At 45.5% G+C, this 22,992-nt stretch overlaps 1 protein-coding gene and 1 long non-coding RNA gene across 5 annotated transcripts in view; one reads left to right on the forward strand and one right to left on the reverse strand.

Annotated features, from left to right (window-relative positions):
- The first annotated feature begins 3,190 nt into the window (after positions 1-3,190).
- Klhdc1 (kelch domain containing 1) overlaps positions 3,191-22,992 on the forward strand; it is a 36,423-nt gene continuing 16,621 nt past the window's right edge. Inside the window, exons 1-8 of one of the 4 annotated variants that reach the window (XM_050153669.1) lie at positions 3,191-3,363; positions 5,142-5,289; positions 16,757-16,827; positions 17,314-17,431; positions 17,839-17,957; positions 19,771-19,849; positions 20,915-20,998; positions 22,713-22,796. In XM_050153669.1, coding sequence (XP_050009626.1) covers positions 5,212-5,289; positions 16,757-16,827; positions 17,314-17,431; positions 17,839-17,957; positions 19,771-19,849; positions 20,915-20,998; positions 22,713-22,796 — 633 coding nt within the window. In that variant the 5' untranslated portion in view covers positions 3,191-3,363; positions 5,142-5,211. Of the gene's footprint in view, positions 3,364-5,141; positions 5,290-6,386; positions 6,572-16,756; positions 16,828-17,313; positions 17,432-17,838; positions 17,958-19,770; positions 19,850-20,914; positions 20,999-22,712; positions 22,797-22,992 lie in introns of those variants that run through there. The other 3 variants (XM_050153671.1, XM_050153668.1, XM_050153670.1) reach the window with 3 other exon arrangements.
- LOC126508430 (uncharacterized) lies at positions 8,314-15,974 on the reverse strand. The gene is made up of 2 exons (XR_007593812.1): positions 14,250-15,974; positions 8,314-10,339 (listed from the first exon to the last, which is right to left on the reverse strand). It is a non-coding gene; the product is annotated as an uncharacterized lncRNA (long non-coding RNA).

Below are 22,992 nucleotides of genomic sequence, written 5' to 3' on the forward strand. Positions count from 1 at the left end.
AGAAAAGGGGAAATGGTGTGGGAGGTCCTTCTGTATATATGTTGCTTTATTGATTAATGAATAAAGAAGCTTCCTTGGCATGTGATAGGGCAGAGTAGAGCTAGGTGGGGAAAACTAAACTGAATGCTGGGAGAAAGAAGGCAAAGTCAAGGAGAAGCCATGGAGCAACCAGAGGAGAAAGATGTGCTGTCAGATGGAACCTTGCCAGTAGGCCACGAGCCTCGTGGTAAAATATAAAATAATAGAAATGGGTTAACCAAAGATATAAAAACTAGGTAGCAATACACTTAAGTGACTGGCCAAACAGTATTGCAAATAATATAGCTTCTGTGTGATTATTTTGGGGCTGAGCAGCCGGGAATGAACTAACAGCCTCCTACAACACTCCAGAGAATTGACAATGACAGGGGTACTCATTTCATAAATACCGGTGTGCAGAACAGGCCTGGGGACAACCAGCTCCAATGGTACTTCCACCTACCCTACATCCCTATAGGGCCTGGGTAAATTGAAAATAAAAACATGTTGCTAAAACAGCAGTTACAAAAAAAATTGATTGAAGATACCCTGCAAGGGTAGGGCACTCACACAAGTCATAGATAATAAACAAAGGAAAATAGCAGTGTTAGTCCTGGCTTACCACCTGATGAGTTGTATGCCAAGGGGGTACCTGAGGTCCCCCAAACAGTACAGACTGTTGCCTCTGCTATTGGTTGCTCACCATATTTAGATAGTGTGATGACTATATTTGGTTGTCAATGTGACCACGTCTGAGATTAACTAAAATCCAAAAATGGAGGGCACCTGTGAGGGACTCTTTTCTTTAATCTCAGTTTGAAGTAGGAAGATTCACTTCTAAACTGGATTTTGAGGTGAGCTGACACATCTTCAATCTGGCCACACCTTCTGCTGGAAGCCTATATGAGGACAAGGAAGGAGGCTTTTGCTCTTTGTCATTTGGAGCCTTTGACAGACCCCACCACCACCACCACCATAGATGAGTCACAGAGGAGACCTTCGAGATTCCAGAGCAGGGCTCTATCATCATCTGCAGACAACTATTCTCCCTTTGAAAGACAGCTCTTGGCCTGCTATTGGGCTTCCGTGGAAACTGAAGTTTGACAATGGCCACCAAGCTACCGTGTGCACTGAGCCCTTCATGAGCTCCGTGTTATCAGTCCACCAAGTCGTAAAGCAGGACATGCACAGCAGCTGTCTATTACCAGATGCAAGTGTACATATGAAATCGTGCAAGATCCGGCAGTTCTATACCTGAGCAGGTCCTGGAGGCACAAGCAGTTACGTGAAAAAGTTGCCCCAATGTCTCTCATTACAATGCCTTCTGCTGCCTGGTCTACACCTATAGCCTCACGGGCTATTCCCTAGGATCAACTGATTGAGGAAGTCTAGGGCCTGGTTTACTGATGGTTCTATACATTATGCAGGCACCACCCAGAGGTGGACAGCTGCAATATTACAGCCCTTTCCTGGGACAACCCTGAAGACACCAGTGTAGGAAAATCTTCACGATGAACAGAACTTCAGGCAGTACACATGGTATTACAGTTTGTTCAGAAGGAGAAGTGGCCATATGTGCGATTGTTCGCTGATTCATGGGCTGTAACCAATGGATTAGCTGGATAGTCAGGGACTTGGAGCGATCATAATTGGAAAATTGGTGAGAAAGACATCTGGGGAAGAAATACATGGATAGATCTCTCCAGATGGGTGGAGGATGTGAAGATGCTTGCGTGTCGTGTAAACGCTCATCAAAAGGTGACTGCAGTAGAGAAGCCAATAGTGGATGGCCCTTTCTGTGAACAGCCAGTCTCTTTCCCCAGCAATTCCATCACTGCCCATTGGGCCCATGAACAAAGGGGCCATCTTGGCAGAAATGGGATCAACCACATGGACTTCCACTCACCAAGGCTGACCTGGCTACAGCTCCTCTGGGTGCTAGATTTACCAATAGCAGAGACCAACACTGAGCCTTAGATACGGGGCCATTCCTCAGGGTGACCAGTCAACAGCCACTTCCTCCATGGAAAGAGCAATGCGTTTTCCTTACTGGAGTAGATATTTATTCTGGTTATGGATTTGCCTTTCCTGCACATACTCCTTCTGCCAAAACCACCATCCTTGGACCTACAGTATGCCTTATTCACAGTCAGTATTCCACACGGCACTGCTTCTGACCAAGGAAGTCATTTCACAGCCAGAGAAATGTAACAGTGAGCCCACAGTCATGGGATTCACTGGTCTTACCATGTCCCCTACCATCCTAAAGCAGCTGGCCTGAAAGACAGATGGGATGGCCTTTGGAAGACCCAGTTACAGAACCAGTTAGCTGGCAGCAGCAAGGAAGACTGGGGTGGGATTCTCTAGAAGGCAGCAAAGGCTTTGAATCAGAGTCCAGAATAAGGTAGAGTTTTTCCCATAGCCAGGATCCATGGGTTCAGAAAGAGCTAGTTCCAGGACAGGCTCCAAAACCACAGAGAAAAGCAAGACAGTAATGTGACAGGGCACTTCTCAGTGATGCTCTGGTCTCTGGTCTGCTGCATCAACGGAGAACGCAGAACTGACAGGCATTGATATGAGCACCAGGCAGAACACACGACAAGTCCCCGAGTTAGAATCTTCTGTGACTCCTTGTCTGAGAATAGCCCCAGCACGATGCACATCCCATGTCCCCAGGCTTGCTTGATTCCCCTGGGATGAATGCACAAAGATGTGATATGAGAGGAAAGAAGGAAACAGTCCCATGCTCCAAGGGCGAGGGAGATGGAAAACGGAGAAAATGGTCTAATGGTCTAAAGAGAAAATGGGAGTGGAGTGTCAGCTCTAGAAGATGGCGAACCATCCTGGATGCTGGGCAGACAAGAGGAGAAGGGACTTAACATTACCGAACACTTACACACGGCTATGGTGGCAAATTCTCTGGTATGTCTATTTGTCGCAATTAAAAATGTAATTCATTCTTTTTAAAAAAAAAAAAAAAAACAGAGAAACCCTGTCTCGGAAAAAAAAAGAAAGAAAGAAAGAAAAGAAAGAAATCGAGGGGGTGGAAAAGGGAACAGTTCCACTTACTGACACTTCCAGTGAACCCCTAGAAAAACTTCTGCTTCCTGTTTCTGCAACCTTATGTTTTGTTGACTTAGGAGTTTTGGTTTCAGAGGACGAAGCGCTCCTGCCAGGAGCCACGACAAACATTCCATTGGACTGGAAGCTCAGACTTCTCTCTGGCCACTTTGGGCTCCCAATGCTCTCAAACCAGCAGTCTAAGAAGGGAATAACAGTGTTTGTCAGGAGGGGCGATTGATCCAGATTGCCACGGGGAAATTGGATTACTTCTCCACGATGCAGGTAAGAAAGATTACGTCTAGACTGCAGAAGATCCTTTAAGGCATCTCTTGGTGCTACCACGTCCCGTGATTAAAGTTAATGGGAAACTAAAGCAGCCTCCTCCAGGCAGGGTGACGAAGGGCACAGACGTGTGTGGAATGGAAGGGATGGGTCACTCCTCCAGGAAAAGAGCCGAGACCTGCTGAGGCTCTTGCCAAGGAAATACAGAATGGGTAGTAGAGAAAGGTGGTTCTAAATACCGGCTAAGGCCACGTGACCAGCTACAGAAACAAAGATTATACTTAACATGAATGTTTCTGTTGTATTTTGGTGAGAATGCATTTGTACAGATATTTGTGTTTATCATGTGATATAATGTAAATTAAGAGACTATCAGTGGTTATGATACTTAAGTTTGAGATATTAAAAGAATGTCTCCCAAGAGACATTGCCACCTATTCTAAATTTGTCATGCATTTGTGGTTGTCTAAGGGATAACTATATATGTTATGTGTAATTATGACCTGGTTAAATAGATGATGTGTTCGTGATTGTATGTGGGTGTTATGACCTGGTTATTGTTTTCATTTGGAAATTAATTATGATATAAGAAGGTGATTGTATGTCAAGTTGGCAAGGGGGTGGGCTGTGACGGCTATTCTTAGATGTCTACTGGACTGCATCTGGAATTAACTAAAAATCCAAAAGTGGAGAGCACACCTGTGAGGGATTTTTGCTTAATTTGACATGGGTAGATCCACTTTCTTTTTCTTGTAATACAGGGTTTCTCTGTGTAGCCCTGGCTGTCCAGGAACTCACTGTGTAGACCAGAAAGGCCTTGCACTCAGATCTGCCTGCCTCTGACTTCAGAGTGTTGGGATTAAAGGTACATGCCACCATAGCCAGGTTTGGTAGATCCACTTCTCAGATGGATTTTGAGGGAAGACATTCACCTTTAATCCGGATCTTGAGGTGGGAAGACACACTGATTAGTGCCTTCCAGAACTAGGAAAGCTAGCCTGGAGCGAGGAAGAGCCAGTTCAGTCCCATATCCAAGGCGTGTGGGCCACGCCTTCTGCTGGAAGCCTTCCATAAATGAACATGGAAGAAGGAAGCTTTTGCTTTTTGCCTGTTTGCCCTTTTCTTGCCAGCACATCCATTCCTTCACTGGCACTGGTGTTAGAGCCTACTTCTACTTCTTCAGGGTCCCAGCACCTACAGAAGACCAGCTGAGACAGCCAACCTTGTGGACAGAGCACCTGCTGGGTTCTTGGACTTCTGGTTCACAGCCAGCCATCATTGTTGGATTAGTGTTAAACCATTTTAATAAATCCCCTACCTCTACAGAGATTCATTCTATAATTTCTGTTATTCTAGAGAGCCCTAATACAGATAGATGCCAAAGACATCACATACAACATGCTTTAGTGAAAAGACACAGAAAAACCGATATCGGACTGAACTGGTCCTCCTCCCTCCAGGCTAGCTTTCATGGTTCTGGAAGGCACTAATCGGGCTGCTTAGGGGAAATTGTAACCACCGGTCCCACTTGGCTGGGGATCCTGGGGGCTACAGTATCAACACATTAGGCCTGATGTGCCCTTTGGTGAAACTGTTACCAGTAAAACCAATTATTTTCTGATTGGATTCATGGACCTCATAAGAGAGAATTGGTGGCTGGTTCTGTAAACCCGGTCAAAAGCCCGTGGCGAGAAACCATAGACTTTCTGGAAGGCTGCTAAGTGATATGTATCTGTCTAACTGCCTCCTAAATATTTGTGTTTCTGCCCAACCATTAGTACAGCTGTCATCTTTGGTCAATGAAGTTTCTGATACTGCGGGAGACTCAACCAGTAGAAATGTTTCTGAATGCCCAACCCGAATGGTACATCTATACATCCTATCCAAGTCTCAGGGGACAACCTGGAAGAGGGAGGCGGAAGGATGGTAAGAGGTGGACCATTGTAGAAAGCGATCAGCATTGACTGTGGGGTGGGGGAGGGGCTCCCTGCCACCAGTGGATTTGTAGACAGTTGACAGTTGCGAGGGAAGTAAGGTTCACGAGCTCCCATCCTCCAGCTTTTGTAGGCAGTTAACAGTTGCTAGGCAGAGACATTTTTTATTCAGTGGTCTAGGCCATGCTCTTGTAACTGTAATTAAACTCATTAGTTCATCAACCGAGACCTGGACGGAATTGTTTCCTCGGTCTATTGAACAGAAGGTTGTTCCTCTCACCAGAAAAAGTTTATGCAAGTGGGGAAAGCAAGATACAGAGCCGGGCAGACAATAATGCTCTCTTCTGGGTTAAGGGGAATTGTGCCTGCGTTCACACACGTTACCACGAAGAAACACTAGAAAAGTATCACTCGGTGCCTCAGGCGCCAATGCCTTCTACTGTGATTAGCACTAGAGTAAGTACACGTGAAGGAAAAAGAAAAAAAAAATAAGCACTCAGACACTACAAAAGCAAAAACCTCAGACGTGATTTCCAACCTATAGCCGGACGTGGTAGTGTGAGCACGCTGGAGGCTGAGGCAGGAGGATTGGCAGAGCACTGCCAGAACTACAAAAAAAGTGGAGAGGATACAAGTCAATGAGCTGGCCCAGGTGAGGTTCATAAGCCCAGCACGTGGCCCAAGTGCAGGAAAATAAGCAAGCTCACTTCACAAATGAACATCATGGAGCTGGAGAGGAAGGGCTGAGGGGACCCAAGTTGGATTCCCAGCACCCACATGGAGGTTCACACCCATAACGCTCGGCCCACGATGTACATGATCCACAGACATACACATAAAATAATTTTTAAAAATAAATGAACGTCACGAGAAGGAAGTGAAGAAACGGTTCCAGATGACTAAAGACCTAAGAAGTCCAGACAGTGGCTGCAGAGAGGCTCAGGTAGAGGAGCGAGATGTGTCTAAGGAGCTTTCCTGGGAGCATCCTGCCCCCCCAACCCCAGAACCCCTCTCTCCCCCTCCCTCCCCCGAGCCCCCCCCACCGCCGCCGCACCCGGCGGCCGCGCAGCCGCGCAACCGCGCAGCTTTCCCGGTTCCGCCTGCGCCAATCTGGACCCTCCTCGCGTTCCGTTCGTGCGTGCGAGCCGGCGCCGAGCTGGCTGGGCCGCGGAGGGCCGATGGCGGACTCGCAGGCCTTCTGCGTGGCCGAGGAGCGCAGCGGCCACTGCGCTGTGGTGGACGGACACTTCCTCTACGTGTGGGGGGGCTACGTGGTAAGGGGAAGGGGCGGGCGCGCCGGGGCGGCGCGGGAGCGGCGGCTGGGGGGGGGGGATGACTGCCGGCACCGCGGCACCCCCAGCGGCTTCCAGGAGGCTCGCCTGCGCAGCGCACCCCACTCGCCGCGGGCCGCCCGTGGTCGCCCCGGCTCCCCAAACCACCCAACCGGGGTCTCGGGGTGCGTGCCTCCTCCAGCCTCCGTGGCGCAGGACTGGAGAAGACCCCTGGACTCTGTGCTGTGTTATACTGTCTTTATTGCCACGGTGCGACCTAAAATACCCAAGTCACCAAGCAGTTAAATGTATCAGCTATTTTTAGTGGCATTTCTTTGCTAATTAAGTACTTACGTAGTCTCAAAAATAGATTTGTATTCGCAACACCGCACCACGGAATTCTGTGGTTGAAAATTCGTATTGCCATGGCGGTTGGAATGTGAGTTTGTCTGTTTCTTTTTTTTTTTTTTTAATATTTTATTTATTAGCCGGGCGGTGGTGGCGCACGCCTTTAATCCCAGCACTTGGGAGGCAGAGGCAGGCGGATCTCTGTGAGTTCGAGACCAGCCTGGTCTACAAGAGCTAGTTCCAGGACAGGCTCCAAAGCCACAGAGAAACCCTGTCTCGAAAAACAAAAAACAAACAAACAAACAAAAAAAAATTATTATGTATACAATATTCTGTCTGCATGTATGCCTACAGGCCAGAAGAGGGCACCAGACCTCATTACAGATGGTTGTGAGCCACCATGTGGTTGCTGGGAATTGAACTCAGGACCTTTGGAAGAGCAGGCAGTGCTCTTAACCTCTGAGGCATCTCTCCAGCCCCAGTTTGTCTTGTTTCTATGGTCGGAGAATGATAGCAAGAATTATCGAGTTGGAAAAATAATTCGGGTCATCCACGCCAACCCCGTTCGTTTACGGATTAGAAAATAAGCCCCACGGAAGCCCTACTGGAAATAGACGCTATATCGTCTGACTTCTCTATACCTTTATACGACAGACCTGTAACCCGAGTGACTCACAATGAAATAAAGTGCATAATGTGTGTGTTAAGAATTCTCAGGTCTAAGTGGGCTTTTGTTGTTGTTTTGTGTGTTTATTCCTAATGTAGTGCAGCATCGGAAAGAAAAAATCAGAATTAGCTTTTGAGAGTCCCTAGGAACTCTCAGTCTTAACCAATAGGATCATAGATTACGGTCTAATCTGTATAGCCCACAAGTCTCCATTTTATTTTAATATTTTTAGATTTATGTACACAAATGTTTTGCCTGTATGTACGTCGTTGCGTCTTGTGTATGCTTGCTGTCCGTGTAGGTCAGAAGAGGGTGTTGGATACCCGGAACTGGCATTATAGACGGTTGTGAGCCGCCACGTGGGTACTGGGAATCCAATCCAAGGCCTCTGCAAGAGCAGCCAGAGCTCTTAACCACTGAGCCATCTCCCTAGCCCCAAGTCTCCATTTTATAAAGAAAGGCATTGACCCTTTGATGGTCATATGACACCAGGGACTGCTTTCTGGAGCCTTGTTTTATTAATTTAGTTAACTGAGACATCTCAACACTGCAGCTCAAACAGGTTGGCCTAGAATTTCCCGTGTAGCCCAGGTTGGCTCCAGAGTTAGGGCTAGCTTCCTGTTTTTGCCTCCCAGTGTTCAAACTTACAGGCAGGAGTGACAACAACTAGCTCTCCCATCGTTTTTGGCTTTATCTGTTTTTGTTTATTTGTTTGTTTGTTTGTTTGTTTGTTTTGTTTTGAAACTGGTCTCAGGTACCACCCTGGAGCTCCTGATCCTCCACCCTCCACCTTCCACCTCCTGAGTGTTGGGATTATTAGTGGTCCTTTCCTGGCCTGGCTTCATAACACACGATAATGGCAGTATGCACATATTACATATACAAATGATGGCCGTGTGCACATTAAGTTTTTAAATAATGTTTTTAAAGATCTACCACTTGGAGATATAGACTTACTAAATTTTATATGCTGTGTTATTATCGGGTTGTCTTGATAATGGTATAAGGTAAATGGAAAAAATTAAAATAATAATCTTGCCAGCCAGGTTGTGTAGCAGCATACCTGTAAGGCCTGAAGTTGGGAGGCAGAAGCAGGAGAAGCAGGAGCTGAAGGGCCTTCTCTGCTAGATTGTGAGATCAAGGGTAGCCTGGACTACAAGACCTTGCCTCAAAAATAATAGCAATCTTCAAATATCTCATCTTTGTATGGATTCACCTTAACTCCACAAATGAAAAAGACCAGTGCATTATAATTCTTTGGCGTTATAAAGGAAATGTTGGAATGTTTTAAATTTTTATTTTACTCTTGAAAATTATAATCAGTAAGAGTCCAGTTCTCCAGAATATTTCAAAGAGCAGAGGCATTCCACACACCACCCTGAAAAAATACAACACAGATTAAATACTGGGTCTGTTCCTTCCTAAACCCCAGGAGCCAGCAGCAGTGTGGTACACCTCAGGTGTAAGTGGGAGGGGGAAGTCATCATCAGTGCGGTAACGCCTCAGGTGTAAGTGGACGGGGAATAAAAGTAGGAAGCCAAAAAGACCACATGCCTTATCTCCAGAAAATGCAGGATTCTTTCATCAACTGTCCTAGAAGGGCCTTTGGAGCAGGAGACGGCTGAAAGGTCCAGGCAGCTGGAGGGATTCCAGCAGTCGGTGGTTAGGAATATGGTTGGCGTCGTCTGTTTTATATTCCAGTTTTCCTCGTTAATGCAAGCGGCGCCTGTGTGGAAGCTGACAGATGCGCGTCCTGAAAACAGATAGCTGTCCGAGGTGCTTCTTGCTTGAGAAGAAGCAATGGAACTGAAGCTGGTCTCACGAGGCCAGTGCAGGTCGTGCTAGGATACTCTTGCTCTCTGCTCCCCTGTGGCTTTCCCAGTTTGTTGGCGTCCACACAGGCTGTCAGTGCTGCTGGCAGGGCCGTGAAATGTGGGTGGTTCCCGAGATCGTGAAGGAAGAGTCATTGTCTGTCCATAGATGGTGGATCTTCCTCTCGGGACCTCAATCAGGCACTTATGTTTCTTAACAGGACTGATAAGGATGAATTTTTCTCTGAACTAGAAAATTTAATCTATAAATATGATAATCTTGCCTGTTATGTATGGAAGATCTGTTTAGAAAATGTTTGAGAGGGGTGACGGGAGGAGGACACTCTAAAGCAATCAGTGCCATGGGCTGGGAGAGAGATCGCACGGACAGTCAGGCTATGTGACTGTTTTTGTTTGTAAAAGCAGCATTTTGAATCTGGATAACTAATTATACAATAAATGCTTCTTCTAAGATAGCTAGAGGAAAATTCCATCAGAGCCTTAGGACTGACAATTCAACAGGAAAACAGAACTTCGCTGTGGGGGAAGGAAGAGGACTATTTTAAAATTCTGGGTCGAGAAAAGAAAATCTGAGTTGGAAAAATATATAAAGAAAAAATTGACAGTTCAAAGTTTTTAAAATAGCTTTTATAAAAGCACCGCGAAATGAGAACCCTAATCTTAAATGAGGAAATATGTGTAATGTATATGGTAGACTCAAGTCCTACAAAAATCAAGAGCAGTTGGAAAGTGAGTTTCAAAGAAGTGGAGGACGCAGGAGGTAGAGTCCTTGCCTGTGCATATGAAGTCCCGGGTTGGGTTGGGAAGATGGCCATGTGATCCCCGCTGCAATCCCAGCACTGCAGAGGTGAGGCAGAGGGAGCAGGTGTGCAGCTCACCACTGGGCGAGCTAATAGGGGGCTAGTAACCAGTCTGGGCCAGACTCTGTCAAAGAAGAAGATTTGAAAAAGTAGAAATAAAATAGGAGTAAAAACATAAAAGTCCATTACCTACCTGTAGAGTAGATATGATCAATATCTTGAATTTCTTCTTTGACACTATCACACATACATCTATAAGCAGTATAGTATTTGATCTGAGAATTTAATTATAGCATATTTTCCCTTTTAGGTTTATGTTTTGCTTTTCTAGACAGGGTTTCTCTGTGTAGCCCTGGCTGTCCTAGAACTCACTTTGTAGACCAGACAAGCCTTGAACTCACAGAGATCCACCTGCCTCTGTATCCTGAGTGTTGGAATCAAAGGCTTGTGCCACCACCTCGAGACACATGTTTTTTAAAATCAGTTTAATTGTTCTTTTTAAAAATTGCTATGTGTATGTATGTATATGGCTGCTGTGTGTGGGAGTACCTACAGAGGTCAGAAGAGGGCGCCAGATCCCCTGAAGTAGGAATAGCAAGTTGTGAGCCACCCAAGTGCCTGACTTGCATGCTGGGATCTGAACGGCTGTCCTCTGGAAGGGCAGCAAGTACTGTGTGTGTGTATGTATGTATGTATGTATGTATGTACGTACGAATGTAGGAATTTAGAGACAGGGTTTCTCTGAGGTCCTGGCTATCCTGGAACTCTCTGTAGACCAGGTTGACCTCAAACTCAAAGATCCACCTGCCTCTGCCTCCGAGTGCTGGGATTAAACCTAGAGATTTAGCTGTCTACTGCCATCACCACTAGCACCACTTCACCTCACCACCTTTTAGTCCTCTTATTTATTATCCATTCCATTTCTTCAGGACCTGTGCTATAACTTCGCTAAATATCACCAGATAGTTCTCAAGTACACTGCAAGCCACGGTCCGTTACTGAAGTGTATCCTATGCAATGTTGCGCTGTGTAAGCTCGCTGTTACTCGGCTAGTCCACTTTTGGTGACTGTTGTTGTTGTTCATTGCTATAATGAGCAGCGGCAGCGAGCATCCTTACGTTGTCTGTTACACGCACAGGGCGTGTTCATTCTCTAGGGCCTGTACCAAAGAATAGAGTGCTGGACCACTTGTCGGGCAAACTGAATTGGAGATTTCAGATGGTTGACAAAATATTTGTATTAATTTACATCTCCACCAGCCTCCTCATTCTTCCACATCCTAAACAACATTTGCTACCATCTGCCCTTATTTTTTCTGCCAACACAATGAGGGTGACATGGTATTTCATTGTAGTTTTGGTTTTCATTGCTCAGATTAATGATGTTTGCCGTGTGTGTGTGTGTGTGTGTGTGTGTGTGTGTGTGTGTGTGTGTGTAGAAGTGCAGGGACGTGTACTGTGGTGCATATGTGGAGGTCAAAGGACAACTTTGTGGAATTGGTTCTCTCCTTCCCTTTGTTTCGCCATGCTGCCTGCTGCTGCTGCAGATTCCAGGCGAGCTGGTGCTCGGTTCTGGGCGATTCTCCTGTCTCCGCCCCATGTCTGGGGCGCTGAACCAAGGTTCCCACGCTTGTGTGGTAAGTGCTTTTATCCACAGAACCAGCTTGGTGGTCAAGGTTACTGATAAGTATCAGTTTATTTTCATAACTTTGTGATCTATTTGTGTTTTCTCTTTTGTGAAAATACTGGTCTATGCATTTTTCTGTTGGGTTGTGTTTTTTTAAAGATTTACATGGATTCTTTTAGTGTATAGTTATATGAATTGAAGATGCTGGGCCAGTGAGATGCTTCAGCAGGTAGGGCACTTGGTGTCGAATCTGATGATCTCAGATGGACCCCTGGGACCAACGCTGTGGAAAGAGAGAACCAACACCCACATGTGTCTTCTGATCTCCACAGGGGTACTATGGTGTGCACACACTAAACGTAAAAGCAAAGGAAAAGCCTAGCACACTGGAGACGTGGCTCAGTGCTTAAGAACACTGACTGCTCTGGAGGACTGGGATTCATTTCCCAGTGCCCGCAAGGTCGCTCACAATCTTCTGTAATTCCAGGCCCAAGGGATCCAACACCCTCTTCAGACCTCCTCAGCTATCACACACACACACACACACACACACACACACACACACACACACACACTTACACATTTAAAAATAAATATAAATTGAAAAAATGTCAGTTTGGAGTTTGTTTTTGTACTTTCTCAATAGTTCTTTCTTTGGCCAAAAGTTTTACATAATACATTCTAATATAATTTTAATTCCAGCCCTTTTCTCAGTGCTCTGTGTTTTCTGTAGCTTGTGCCCATTATTATTTTCTAAACATTTTAGTTTGCCTTTCATGTTCAAATTTTTCTTTAGTTGATTTCTGCTGTTGGTCTGGTTTAGTGTAAGGAATTTTTGTCTCTATCTATCTATCTATCTATCTATCTATCTACCTACCTACCTACCTACCTACCTATCTAAACTATTCGATGTAGCACAAGTAATAAAAACCCAGAGACAAACATTGGGGTTCAAAACTGAAGATCAGAAAAGCAAAGCAACCAACAACTAGAGAGACTTTTTACCCCAGACCAAAAAGGTGAGATCCTGTCTCCACAAATCCTCAGACTCCAACTCCCATGAGTTCCTGTCTCTTCCCCTTATATTCCTCTCTCCACTCAGCCACATCCCTCCTGTCTCCACCTCCCTAGTGATGGGATTAAAGGGGTGAGCCCCCAACACCTGGATCTGTTTCTGGATTGATCTTGTGTAGCCCAGGGAAGCCTTGAACTCACAGAGATCCTTCTGCCTCTGTCTCCTGAGTCCTGGGATTAAAGGTGTGTGCCACCACCCCCTGACCTCTAGTGACTTAGCTTTGCATTCTGATCTTCAGGCAAACTTTATTTATTAAAATACAAATAAAATATCACTACATACATATGTCCCCCTTTCCACTCTAAAAATTGCTGTTGGTGACTTCTTTCTCCCTTAGATAATCTCGTCAGAGGTTTATCAGCCTTTTGAATAATAAGCTCAATTTACCGGATCCTCTGTACTTTATTTTTCTGTTATTAGTATCTATTTTTATTACTTCTAGTATTCTGTGATTTATGTAGTGGTTTTTGTTTGCTTTTGTTTGTTTGGGGGACAGAGTCTTACTCTGTAGGCCCAGCTGTCCTGAAACTCGACATATAGACCAGGCTGGCTTTGAACTGGTAGTCATCCTCCTGCTTCTCACTCCCAGGCTCCTCCCCACCAGCTTCTTCTGCGTTAGTTCTGGAATTTTTTTTCCCCCAGGACTGAGAATTGAACCTAGGATCTTGCTGGCAAGCTCTGCTGCTGATCTATGTTTCAAGCCCTTTTTACTTTGGGTCCATGTGTCACACTGGTCAGGTGCCCTTGAACTGCACTCACTCCAAGGCCCAGGCAGGCATTGAACTATTCCTGGCTCAGCTCCTTGAGTAACAGTTGCAGACTGCCCCACCAGCCTCATCTCCTTCTTGAACTGCTGAAGTTGGGTTCTTAGGTTGCTCCTTTAAATTGGCTAATATACTTGAGGCTGTGCATTTTCTTACAAATGCCCCTTTAGCTACAAGTTTGGGTAAGCAATATTTTGTCTTTTTACAATTCTAAATTTTTAAAAATTATTTTCAAGACTGGGTTTTTCTGTCTGGTTTGTAGCCCTGGCTTTCCTGGAACTCTTTCTGTAGACCAGGCTGGCCTTGAACTCACAGAGATCTGCCTGCCTCTGCCTTGGATGGGATTACAGGTGTGCGCCATCAGTGCCTCGCATACTTTGTATTTTCCATTAGTTGTTGGACCTATAGTTTACTTAAGTAAACGTTCAAAATTTCTGTACTTACAACAGTATTCTTTTAAATATTATTATTGTTATATTTATTTAATTGTTTGTCTGAGACAGGGTTTCTTTGTCTAGCCCTGGGTGGCCTGGAACTCTCTCTGTAGACCAGGCTGGCCTCGTACTCACAGAGATCCTAGAGATTTTCTGCCTCTCCTCCTGAGCTGCGGTGAAAGGCTTGTGCCACCACACCGGCCTGGTGTACTCGTCACCGAACGTGTCTTATGTGTTCTCCTCTCGGCTGTTCCTCATTCTCCTTCCTTAACTTTTGCAATTTGAGGATTGCTTCAGAAGGGTTTGTTCTTCTTCAGTTCTTTTTGTTTACGTAGAAATTACGCAACTTATTTTTAGTCATTTTATTGCTCCCCTATTTACATTCATAGGAACGCTTCATAAAGTTCAAGGTGAAAATCTGCGCTTGTTTATTTGTGTGTGCCTGTGTTGCCAGGTGGGGTGTGATCTGAGGACAGTTTGCAGGGATTCGTTCTCTTCTTCCACCATGACAGTCCCCAGAGATGTCATTCAGGAAATGGACTCCTTTCCGCGTTAAATCTTTGTGTTGACTCTCAAAGTTCAAAGGTCAAGGGCCAAGCCAGGGGTGCAGCACAGCTGGCCGCTAGAGCACCTGCGTAGCCTGCACAAAAGCCACGGGCACAGGCTGTGTGACAACAGCATCTACTACAGATAATTCAGTGCGGATGGTTGGTTGGTTCTTTGGTTTTTCTGTGACGGGAGCATAGGAGTGGAAAGAGAGGAAGTCGAGAATGGTTCGGGTTTTAAAAGATGGGTCAGATCAAATTTGGGACGATTCATAGGGATGATCCAATGGAAAAGGAAACTTGATTTAGAAGAGAGGAGATTGGTTTGGAGAGGCATCCCAGTGGCTAAGAGTGCTTCCTGCTCTTCAACAAGCCCCTGATTTGGTTCCCAGCTGCCATGTCGGATGGCTCACAAACACCTGTAACTCCAGCCCCAAGGGATTCCATGCCACTGACCTTCATGTGCACCTGCACAGACAGACAGACAGACAGACAGACACACACACGCACATACACACACATAAATTTTTTTAAGCTCCATTTAAGAAGGTGTAATGCGGGGGTGAAGGCTCTGAGCAACTAGTGCCAACTTCTCTGACTCGGGCTTCACTTGTGTTTCTGTATCCCCCGTGAAATGTTAGTCAAACAGAGCTTTTCCTGGCTAAAATGAAGTTGCAGTCAGTTCTTCAGGAATTAGCCTGCTTGGCTATCCAGTATAAATTCCATTTGCCATAGCCAGCCGGTGATGGTGCACACCTTAATCCCAGCACTCGGGAGGCAGAGGCAGGGTGATCTCAGTGAGTCTGAGGCCAGCCTGGTCTACAGTGTGAGTTCCAGGATAGTCAGGGCTACACAGAGAAACCCTGTCTCAAAAACAAACAAAAAATTCCCTTTGCCTTTTACGTATGAGGCATTCTGGCACTAGCTCTGTAGACCAGGCTGGCCTCGAATGCACAGAGGTCCACCTGTCTCTATGAGGACACTGTCCAAAGCTCTGAGAAATTAACTATAACAAGTAGATGTGACCTCTGCCCCTGTGGTGTTTGTGGTGAGCTGCAGGCCTGTCTGAACAAAGTGAAGCCCTTTCTCAAACAAAGAAAAACCAAATAATTTTTTTTTTTTTTTTTTTTTTTGGTTTTTCGAGACAGGGTTTCTCTGTGGCTTTGGAGCCTGTCCTGGAACTAGCTCTGTAGACCAGGCTGGCCTCGAACTCATAGAGATCCCCCTGCCTCTGCCTCCCCAGTGCTGGGATTAAAGGTGTGCGCCACCATCGCCCGGCACCAAATAATTTTTTAAGGTTTAATGAGGTCTGAGATAACAGTGTCCAGGACGGGGAATCAGGCATGAAACAGCCTTCAGAGCCAGCGATGCCGAGGACACAGCAGGCACTCACAGAACAGTACTCTGATGTTAGAACTGTCAGCCTGCAAACTGCCGCATGGAGACCTTCATTAATTGTGACAGCTTGGCCATCAGCTTAGCCACTGTCCCATTAGCTCTTATAACTTAACCTGCTTTAGTAATCTACCTTCTTCCATGTGGCCCGGCTACCTCTGCTTTGCACCCTATGTCCAACCTCTCCAGTGTCTCCTTGACCTCCCCACACTACCCATCCTGCTTCCTCGGCATCTGGGTGGTAACTCTGCCTTTCTTCTCCCCAGAGTCCTCTGTCCCCTGGAAGTCCCACCTAACTAACCTCTTCCTTCCTAGCTATTGGCCGTTCAGACCTTTATTACACCAATCACAGCAATCCATCTTCACACAGGGTACAAATGCCCTACAGCACGCTCCAAATGTGTTCAGTGTGTGAAGGTTTTCGGTGCAGTGTGCCTGGTTATATCTTCAGGAAAGCCCTTCTTTCCCTAGCTCTCTTCACCCCAAGCAGTCTTCTGTAATGTGTGACCTACAATGCTCTGCTGTCTTTAGTTGTTTTTCTAGGTGAAAGTTTAGCTACCCTGAGCCTTTTTCTTGAGACTCATATATTTCTCGTTTTATTCTAAACATTGACTTCAGTTTTTCTCACCCCAAGGAACTATTTGAACTTCATACGTGAAGAACATAATAAGAGTGGTAATTTTGTGCGTTCTTCATTTTTAGTCTATTGAAGACAATGAGGTGTACTTGCCGAGCGATGAACTTTGGACCTACGACATTGACAGCGGGCTGTGGTGAGTACTGTCATAGCACAAAATGCCAGTCTTCGTAGACCCTAGGGGACAAGAGCAGGCTTCGCACACCCCACGTTCACAATGGCCCCTCCTCTCTCTACAGTTCTCTCCCTCCCTCTGTCCCTCCCCATCCCTTTCAAAGCCTTCACTGTCTCTGAAGAGGGTTTTACTCAGGGTGACTCAGCATGAGAACTTCTTGGACCGTGCCCTCCCCGGCAGGATGAAAGTCTTTATTGTCTCTTCACCCTTCTTGATTTATTCATTGTTTTCTTTTATTTGGGGATAGGGTCTCGCATTGTAACCCAGACAGGTCCCCAGCTCTCATCTTCCGGTCTCAGTCTCCCCAGGGCTGGGATTACAGGTGTGTGTGATGGCACCTGGCTATACATTTTGCTTCCAGTTGGCTATGGGAAGAGTACTCAGGGAATTTAAAGGGAGCTTATGTCTGCTAGGAAAGTAAGAGATTCTCTGTGGTCCTTGTTGTAGGAAAATGCACCTGATGGAAGGAGAGCTCCCCACCTCCATGTCGGGAAGCTGTGGGGCTTGCATCAACGGCAGGCTGTACGTGTTTGGAGGCTATGATGACAAAGGCTACAGCAACCGAGTAATCCTTTCTCCTACCTCAAGAGTGCGGTACATGAGTCCCTGCTGTGCTAGCTCATGCCACACATCTGCAGATCCTTTAAGGAGAAGACAGCTGGAGGGCATCCTAAGTTTAGAGTCGGTAGACGTTAAAGATAGATGGAGGACACAGCAGCCGTGTTCCTCTGTGTGTCCCTCCTTCAGTGAGCTGCATTCTTGATTGTTGCCCACAGGCAAGAGCAGGGGGGAAGGGGCTGTTGCAGTATGTTCTCCACACCATTGCTTCTGTAATCCCGTCTTGTTTTCATCAATTCTATAATTTAAATTTTCTAATGGGTATTTATTGGAAATAAAAGTTGGGTTAGTTTTTGGATGGCAGACTCATTTCCAGATGTGTTGGCTCCTAATGTTACCGTCATCTTTTCAAAGCTCTACTTTGTCAACTTACGAACAAGAGATGGAACTTATGTCTGGGAAAAAGTCACCAAGTTTGATGGACAACCACCCACACCACGTGACAAACTTTCCTGCTGGGTGTTCAAAGACAGGTAAAGCGGCACCTGAACTTTAATATCCTTAGGTTAGGATATAGCCTTTGGCCAAGCTTGAGGAATCACCATGTTTTCCAGTAATTATAATATGTTTTGATGTCAGTGGCAACAGCGCCCTAAAACTGGTAAGAACCATGTTATAAAAGTGAACACGGGAGCTGGGCGGTGGTGGTGCTCGCCTTTAATCCCAGCACTTGGGAGGCGAGGCAGGTGGATCTCTGTGACTTCAAGGCCAGTTTGGTCTACAAGAGCTAGTTCTAGGACAACAAGATCCAAAGCTGCAGAGAAACTGTGTCAAAAAACCAAAAAACAAACAAAGGAACCCAAAAAAACCCAAAACCAAAAATCAACCAACCAAATAAACAAAAACATGGAAGAAACGATGTTTGGATTTTTCGCCTTGAATAATTTATTTGTTTCTAGATCATTATCACATTGACCTGTTAAAATCTGAAGCTATATTGAAAAGTGCACATGGAAGGCCAGCTTCCTCTGTCTACCCTGTCCACCACGATGGTCCCTTTGCCCCCACCACAAAGAGCCCCTAAGTCTGTGTTTCTTTTCTTCTTGGGTGTGGCTTCCACACATCGGCTACTGGAAACTTCTAAAGCTCCAAACGCTATTCAAGCACAGTCCCTGGTGGTCTTGACTTTTTCAGATTCCTCAGATGATTCCTGGGTACAACTTTGCTCTGACCCAGGTGCTTCCAGCAGTTGAAAGTTTAAATTATCCCCAGGGGATTTGCTCACCTGTCCTCTTGAACTTCAGCTTTTTCCCCTTCAGTTCTTCAGCGAACCCAGGGCTTCACACAGCTAGGCAAGCACTCTGCTACTAATTATCCCGAAAGCCCTGGTCCAGCTTTTGAAGACCCTACTGAGCTTCCCTAAAGACTACAAGAGTCGGGACACGGGGCACGCGTTCAATCCCCTGAGGCTGACTTTCCTCTGACTCTAATTTGCCATCCCAGCCCAAGCGTGACTGCTGGCAGCGTGGTGGTTTTTCTTTACATGTCCCCACGTATCTAGTGGCCCCTTTCTCCTGCCCTTGCAGGAGGCATGAGGAAGCCTGTGAATCTCTTCTCTCCCACTGTAGGTTCATCACCTGCTGAGGTTATTTCCTTCATGTCTCGTTCCCTGAGTTCTTTGTTTTTTTAAACCCTAATTGTGTAGTTTATTTGGCTTGTTTAGGTGGGTAAGGTAAGAGAAGAAATCGATTTCAAATTTGTTTTTTTAAGAAATGATTTATGGAGCTGAGGGGGGTGGTACACTTTAATCCCAGCAGTGGGGAGGCAGAGGCAGACAAATCTCTGTGAATTCGAAGTCAGGCTGGTCTACAAAGCAAGTTCCAGGATAGCTAAGGCTGTTACTCAGAGAAACCCTGTCTCAAAACACCAAAGCAAATAAAATAAATAAATAAAATAAAAATGATTTATTACTCATCTTTATATCATGTGCATTGGTGTTTTGCCTGCATGTAAGAGAGTATTGCATTCCCTGGAGTTGTGAGCTGCCACGTGGGAACTGAACCCTGATCCTCTGGAAGAGCAGCCAGTGCTCTGAACCACTGAACCATCTCTTCAGCCCCTCAAATTCTTTTTGTTTATGTGACTTTTGCTGCAGGGTCTCATTCTGGACTTGGCCTAGAATTCATTAAGTAGCCCAGGCTGACTTGGGAACACATGATAATCCTCCTGTCTCAGCTTCCTGAGTGCTAGAATTGCAGACCTGAGCAATGGTGCCCAGCTATTTCAACTATCTGAGCAAACTAGAAACAAGACTCCTAAAGTTTGTCCTCTGCATTTGTTTTTCAGATTAATATATTTTGGTGGTTATGGGTACAGGAGGCACAGTGAACTTCAAGACTGTTTTGATGTACATGATGCATCTTGGGTAAGGAAGTAATCACTCTTTGATTTTTTCTTTAATTCAGCATCACTATACGCCTTAGGAATTGCCCCCCCCCTTCTCTCTCTCTCTCTCTCTCTTTCTTTCTCTCTTTCTCCCTCCCTTTTGTTTTTCAAGACAGGGTTTCTCTGTGTAGCTTTGGAGTCTGTCCTGGAACTCACTCTGTGGACCAGGCTCTGCTCGAACTCACAGAGATCCACCTGCCTCTGCCTCCCAGGTACTGGGATTAATCATGCCCAGATATGAAAAACATTTTTTAGAAAGGGGAACCAAATTTCTTGGTAAAGTAGAAGGGATCAATTAGAGTTTAACTTTAAATTTACTTACTTACTGTTTTTTTTTTTTTTTTTTTTTTTTTTGAGACAGGGTTTTTCTGTGTAGCCCTGGCTGTCCTAGAACTCACTCTGTAGACCAGGTTGACCTTAAACTCAGAGATTCCCCTGCTCTGCCTCCTGAGTGTTGGGATTAAAGGCATGCACCATCATGCCTGGTGAATTTAACTTTTTTACCTTTATTTTTATATTATGTGTATAGATGTTCTGCCTGCATGTATGTCTGTACACCATGTGTGTGCCATGCTGGCAGAGGCCAGAAGAGGGTGTTGGATCCCACGGGCCTGGAGTTACAAACAGTTGTGAGCTGCCCTGTGGGTGCTGGGGGTTGAACGTGGGTCCTCCAGGAGAACAGTCAGTGCTCTTAAATGTTGAGCAGTCTTTCCATCCCATTCCCCTCCCCCATTCCCCTAATTAGTACTTTTTTTTAATGTAGCAAACAACAGCCAACTAAAGTTTATTATAGCAAAGATAAGTTTTGAAATAGGTCTCAAAATATAAATGTTCATTCTGTCTCATACAACTGAGGAAGTGAAAACCCCCTGAGTGAGGGAGTCGCTGTCCTGGAGGCGGGCAGCAGCGTGGCGTGGGCTTGAGGGCAGCTGTGGGGTGTGGCGTGGGCCAGGCTTTGCCACCGTGGCGACGCTGTCCATCACTTCACCTTCACCAGTACATGTGTTTCAGCCACAGAGCTCCTAACCGATGGTTTCTGTTCCAGGAAGAGCAGATCTTCTGGGGCTGGCACAGTGATGTCCATGTGTTTGACACAAAGACAAGGACTTGGTCTCAGCCTGAAATTAAAGTAAGCACTAAGTTACCTGGAGCCTCCGGAGCCGAAGCCCTTCCTCTGAGCCAGCCCACTCTCATTCTTACTAGCTTTTCCTTTCTTGATAAACTCTTTTTGTGTGTTAGTTTCTGCGTGGGGGTGCTATTTTTATATTCATTGATATTTTAAAAATGCCTTCTTCCTAAGTTACTTGATTTTAGTAATTGGGTTTGTAATTGCATGAAAAATAATTCTCCCTCTCTCCCTCCCTTTTCTGTCTTTGGTGTTTTGAGAGGGTCTCACTATGTGGACTATACTGATGTGGACTACACTGACCTAGAACTTGCAATCCTCCCTGACCTTTACATCCTTGGTGCTAGGTCACAATTATTTATTTATTTTGGTTTTTTGAGACAGGGATTTTCTGTGAAGCCCTGTCTGTCCTGGAACTCGCTATATAGACCAGGCTGGCCCTGAACTCACAGAGATCCACCTGCCTCTGCCTCCCAGGTGTACCTACCCCAACACCGCCCAGCCAGCTTTTCATTTTTAAGAAAGAGTCTCACGTATTTCGGCGCACCTCAAGCTTGCTGTGTGGTCGAGACTGGCCTGGAGCTCCCGCCTCTGCCTCCCGTGCAGCTATTCCAGGTGTGGCTCTCTACAGCCGCTCTCCACCCCACGTGTCTGTGGAATTAGCAGCTCTCTTACAAAGCCCTTTTAAAACAGAGTCCAAGAGTTTTTTCTTTCTTTTTCCCCAATGCTAGATCAAGTGAACAGCCTCATACGTACTAGGCTTGTTCTCCACCATGGAACTGTACCCTTAGCTCAACACCTGTGTTTTTACAAACCCATGAGCTACATGCGATTCTACCAAGAGAAAACATATTATCACTATTATTTTATTCTGAACCAAACATAAATTCAGATTCATTTAAACAGTATATAGAAATCAAACAGATCAACACCTTTTAAAGATTTATTTTTATTTTATGTGAATGGGTGTTTTGACCTCATGGATATGTGGGAAACGTGTGTATAGCCTGAGGAGCCTGGAAGAGGCGTTGGATCCCCTGGAACTGGAGTTACGGAGGGTTGTGAGCTGCCATGTGGTGCTGGGAACTGAAGCAGGTCCTCGGCAGGACCAGTCAGTGCTCCTGGCCGGTGAGCATCCCTCTAGCTCTAGGGACCAACTTTTTAAAATGATTTTGTCTCACTTTAACAGTTACAGAGGTAAATGCTAATTCTTTATACCAGCTGGATCTCAGTACGGTTATTCAAGTGAGCCTCAAACATCAGCTGAGCTTCATTCAAGATAAAGGATAGAGAAGTATTTTTTTATATAGTCTAAGAATTTTAGGAAGAGAAAAACAACAAAAAACCCAACTTCTAAAATCCAATATTGCCTAGGAAATGAGAAGGACTTAAGCTTGACTTAAACCATCATTGAAGTTGTTTTGTGAATTTGAGGACTTTGGGGGCCATGAGGAAATTCTTAGTCTCTGTGATGTAATATTAGATCTTTGGTGTGGAGTAAGGGAAGAAAAGAGGAGAGATTTTTTAAATCTGATTTTTAAAATCTTTCTATTTCAAACTAAATTTATATGAACTTTCATTTTGTCGGGGTGGTGGGCATTTAAGGACAGAGGGGTGCGTTTTCTTCTTGAAGAAGCTATTTGTAGTTCTGACTGAGCACAGGATGTGGCTGGTACAGCTGCCTCAAGTCTGCCTCTGTTCTGATCTCTGCTTGCAGGGTGGAGTTCCGCCACAGCCACGAGCCGCGCATTCATGTGCAGTTCTGGGAAATAAAGGGTATATCTTTGGCGGACGCGTTTTGGTCAGTGTTTTCAATGGAAATGATATTTTCATGGGTGATGTTTATCAAAACTTGTCCTCTGACTCTGTGGAGCATCTGAACATTCAAATAACCTACGAGATTAAGCTGCACCTAGTGCTGATTTGTATTTGTCTTCTGTTTCCCAAGGAGACCCTCCACACTGTTGTACATGATTTGTAATCGTATTTTAGTGAGG

Source organism: Alexandromys fortis, unplaced genomic scaffold (assembly GCF_014885135.2).
Source record: "Alexandromys fortis isolate MF-2015 unplaced genomic scaffold, M_Fortis_MF-2015_v1.1 scaffold_82, whole genome shotgun sequence".
NCBI lineage: Eukaryota > Metazoa > Chordata > Mammalia > Rodentia > Cricetidae > Alexandromys > Alexandromys fortis.